Source organism: Neolamprologus brichardi, chromosome 11 (assembly GCF_056152115.1).
Source record: "Neolamprologus brichardi isolate AB-2024 chromosome 11, ASM5615211v1, whole genome shotgun sequence".
Lineage (NCBI taxonomy): Eukaryota > Metazoa > Chordata > Actinopteri > Cichliformes > Cichlidae > Neolamprologus > Neolamprologus brichardi.
In genome coordinates this window covers 30,802,501-30,806,692 of record NC_142114.1, presented here as the reverse complement: position 1 = coordinate 30,806,692, position 4,192 = coordinate 30,802,501, and the positions used below count along the sequence as shown (strand labels likewise).

At 48.9% G+C, this 4,192-nt stretch overlaps 1 protein-coding gene across 1 annotated transcript in view; it reads right to left on the bottom strand.

The window, feature by feature from the left end:
• Positions 1-1,942: 1,942 nt before the first annotated feature.
• The window catches only part of tg (thyroglobulin), a 21,278-nt gene continuing 19,028 nt past the window's right edge, over positions 1,943-4,192 (bottom strand). Inside the window, exons 41-48 of the mRNA XM_087848565.1 lie at positions 3,931-4,124; positions 3,642-3,797; positions 3,428-3,565; positions 3,161-3,348; positions 2,959-3,063; positions 2,600-2,740; positions 2,344-2,525; positions 1,943-2,090 (exon numbers count right to left, since the gene is read on the bottom strand). Coding sequence (XP_087704691.1) covers positions 2,035-2,090; positions 2,344-2,525; positions 2,600-2,740; positions 2,959-3,063; positions 3,161-3,348; positions 3,428-3,565; positions 3,642-3,797; positions 3,931-4,124 — 1,160 coding nt within the window. The 3' untranslated portion in view covers positions 1,943-2,034. The remainder of the gene's footprint in view (positions 2,091-2,343; positions 2,526-2,599; positions 2,741-2,958; positions 3,064-3,160; positions 3,349-3,427; positions 3,566-3,641; positions 3,798-3,930; positions 4,125-4,192) is intronic.

The following is a 4,192-nucleotide window of genomic DNA, read 5'->3' as shown; positions in this document are numbered from 1 at the left end:
AAGCTTAAGGTGGAAGAAAACATTTCAGTGCTTCGAACAATAACTCAGAAGAAATGTTGACATTTAAACGTGTTTCCATTTTTCCACCGTAAGAAAAACGAGTGGACATTAATGCTTCAGCTATCTGTGAGTCGATCGATGAATCAAGTGATCGGATAAGAAACACTTTTGTCTTATTAAAGACGACTGGGAAATTTTCTTCTGCTTATGCAGGAAAAACAAGAGTTGTGACAGTTTTGTATTTCCTGCATGAACTTGTGTGTGTGTGTGTGGCTTAGTGTTTCTGCGCAGTGTACCAGGGGCACGGAGAAAAGCTGTCGTACCATAGGCACGACGAGTGTGTGTGTATGTGTGTGTGTGTGTGGCAAAGTTGTTCTGTTCAGTGTACCAGGGAGGGGCACGGAGAAAAGTTGTCGTACCATATGCACGAGGAGTGTGTGTGTGTGCGCTGAGGTCTGTGCCGTGCTTGGATGAAACGTTTAATGCTGCAGAAAGCAGACATGATGCTGTCACAGCTCTGCAACAACATTTTGCAGCTGCGAGGGATCTTTTTGGTAAATTTGGTGTTTTTTAGGGCGCTGAATCCAAAAAATCTCCATTTCCCTCCATCACGTACAGGGTTTTTTTTAGCAAACGTGAAGAGTTTCCATTTAATAAAGCACAACAGCAATGAAAAAAATCATGGTTTCTGAGCACAGATTTCAGTTTAAAAAGGGAAACTGTACACTTAGTTAAACTAGAAACCTGTGAGAAAATCTGACGAGAATTTAAAAAATATTTTTCTGGTTTCAGGGAGTAAAAATCTGTAAGAAACACTCAAGAAATCATGTGCAGTTCTTTGGTTGCAGACCTGCGGCTAACAGCGCCGGGTCAGATGCTTACCGTTTTATTTCCCCAGGAATATTTTCCCTGCCTATAAAAAAAACAAGCTTTTTATTTTTAGATTTTTTAAAATATTAGTGTAATTTAGTTACTATAACCAATAAGTCTCATGAAAAATAAAGTTACTAAAGCTTTGAGGTAAATGTGGTGCAGTACGCCCGTGTTCCTCTTTAGACTCGCTTCTGTAACTACTAGTTTAATACTGTAACTAGTATTACAGTATTAAACTAAATCAGTACAAACTGAAAGCTGATTTAACTGTAGACTGTATATTAAAGATGTCAAGTCAGGATTTAATTGTGAAACCTCACAGTGAAGTCTTAAAATGTCTACATGCATCATCACGCGCGCAGCTTCACTCTCCAAACGAGACCACGAGGTGCAAAATAACATTCATGCAGTTTTAGTAACATCGAGGGCGTAAAGTCATCAGGAAAGGGTCAACTGAGGTCAAAGGTTGGTGAGAAATGAAGTCGTTTTCACAGATTCACAATCAAACATCTTTAAACAACCAGAGTCGCCCCCTGCTGGCTGTGAGAAAGAATGCAGGTCGTTCACTTTCTGACATACTGCCTGAAAATTGTGATGCCGTCACAAAATCTTTGTTCTTTGATACAAAGCTGCACTAAGTGTGATGTCTGATTCAGGTGAGGTGAACAGGGTGGAGCCGCAGAGCAGCTGACTGTGATTGGCTGATTATCCACAGGTAACCACAGCACACACTCATCTTACACAGGAAGTCATTGGCCTCACAGGGGTGCGCGACGAAGCAGACGAACGAGTTATGATGTGCTCAAATATGCTAGAACATAAACACATGCTAATATCTGCAGGTAATAAATGACTTATTTATGGGTTTTTCTACATTAATCTCTGACACCCGTTCCACAGACGTCTGACACACGATTGGACGTTCATGCTACTTTAGCCATGCAAGCCCCTTTTTACCGGAGTCAGAGGCAGAAAGCCTGAGTTAAACCTCACACTGAACAAAGCTGGATGACTGTACTCAACTCAACACTGAAGCCTGATCAAACGAGACGCACAGCTGAGAGTTTAAGATGCTTTTTATTAATGATTATGAGCAAAACTGATCAACAGCAAACATCTGAATCAAAGTGAATTATGGGAGATGAAACTGCGTGAAGTCCCCTAAGCGGGTGATGATGTCATTAGTGCAGGCTGAACAGGCTCCGCCCCCGATGCACCTGGAAACCAAAGGAAAAAGAAAAGATGGTTTCCGTTACTCTCTGTTGCTTCACTCTCTGAGCTGTGAGTCAAAGTTTAGAATGATAATCCGATAAACTGTAGATTTAACAGGAAACAGGAAGACTTGAATCGAACAGAGCGCTGAACGAGGAGAAAGGACCTCAGGTGAGACAGCAGAGGAGCAAACTGAAGAGCAGGTTAGAGTGGAGGGCACAGGTGAAACCAGTAGAAACCAGTAGGAATCTCTGTCACCTGTCAGACTCGTCAGTTTGGGTGCCAGTTGGGTCCAGAAGGAGCAGGAGCTCTGACTCAAACCCCGCTGATGATGGAGGTTAGTGCTTAGCTCCAGGTAGGTGGGCGGAGCCTCTGAGGACAGCACTGGCTGCCAGCGGGGCAGAACTGACTCCGCCCACGATCGGGATGGGTTTGGGTTCCTGAGAGCAAAAAAAAAAAAAATGAATAAAACGGCTCCAGACGCAGGACTCGGAGGTTCGAGTGTTAGCCTCACCCGCTCCGTATGAAGCTGGAGACGTAGGTCATCATGGCAAGAGAGAGGCGCCGATCAGAGGAGGTGAAGCGCTGAGAGCTCATTGGATGATGAGGTGTCCCGAAGGCAAGCTGAACATCCAGAGGAAGGAACACGTCGGCCCTGCAGACACACACAGGAGAGCCTGTTACACCCAACAGCCCCTCTGATGCAGACACAGTGTAGTCGCCATCATAACGCTGGGTGGCGTCTGCTGTGAGGATGGTCCAGGAAGTGACATCGAGGGTTCATCTGTACAACTCCGCCCTCTTATCAAGTATGTTCTGTGTCAGAGGCGAAGGATGAACATGGATGTTTAGCCTGAGGTGGACACTGCGCACCTGTCGTGAGCGCTGGAGGCCGGTTGGTGGTACAGGAAGACGTTCGCTCTGTTCTCCGCCCAGTGACTCGCCATCTGGAGCGCCGGACAGATGATGAACAGGTCTCTGCAAAGCAAACACGTGAAAGCGTTCAGCAGAAACAGGACAGCAGTGTGTGTGTGCGTGTGTGTGTGTGTGTGTGTGTGTGTGTGCGCGTGCTGACCTGGTGGCGTTGTTGAGCGCTCTGGAGAGCAGGTTGTATCCAGCAGCTGAGGGGCTGTGACCCAGCGAGTAGAACCACGCCGCCGCCTCCTTCAGCAGCTCATTTTCCGTGGCTCCGCCCAGCGAGTGGTTCAGAGCGTTGTAAAACGCCGTCGTGCTGTCAGCTCTGCCCTGCAGAGACTCAAAGTCCTGATGAAAATTATGCCGCCGTTACTTTCTTAAACTGAACCTTGTGAGTAGATTTACAGGTTTAAGCGTGACCTCTGACCTTTATCTTGCGAGCACGGCTGATCAGACCGTCGTGCTCTGATGTTCCCAGCAGCAGGTCCACTCTGTGGAAGGACGACCGAGAGACGGACCGACGGACCGGAGACCAGGACTGAAACGGCCCGCTAACCGCCAACAGCTGCGGGGCGAACACAGCGCAGGTGAGACACGTGACACGAGGACTCGCACCGGCGCAAACCGTCCGGGGCGCCTACCTTTGTCTGAGCGGCGTTGAGCGCGTGGACAGAGGACGATCTGAGGCAGGCCGCGAGGTCAGAGGTCACACAGCCGAGCTCCTCGGCCAGATCGAGGGCCTGACGTCTGGAGGTGGACGGAGGCTGAACCAGTGATGGAGAAAACGCCGACCCGCCCTGCAGGAGGAGGAGGAGATAAAAGCGATGAAGAACTTTGAGGTTGGCTCGTGGTCGTCGTTCCTCTTCAGAGCATCTGCTCCACAGGCTCCGCCTGCTGCCTGGAGGGAGGAAGGACTACTCGCGGTCTCACCATCAGCATCATCCTCTGGAACAGAGGACGAGACGAAGACAGGAGGTGAAGGCTGGTGACGTCAGCACCACCGCGCTCCGCCCCCACCGTCACTCTGCTGTTGTCTCCGCCCATCAGCGAGATGTGGTCTTTGACCCAGCGCAGCGCTGCCTCCTGGTCCGAGAGGCCGTAGTTACCACGGAGACCAGACTCACCTGGAGAAAGGGGTGGAGAGGAGGCCAGGTGAGTCATTTAGCGTGTGTGTTCTTCTCTCTTTCTTTGT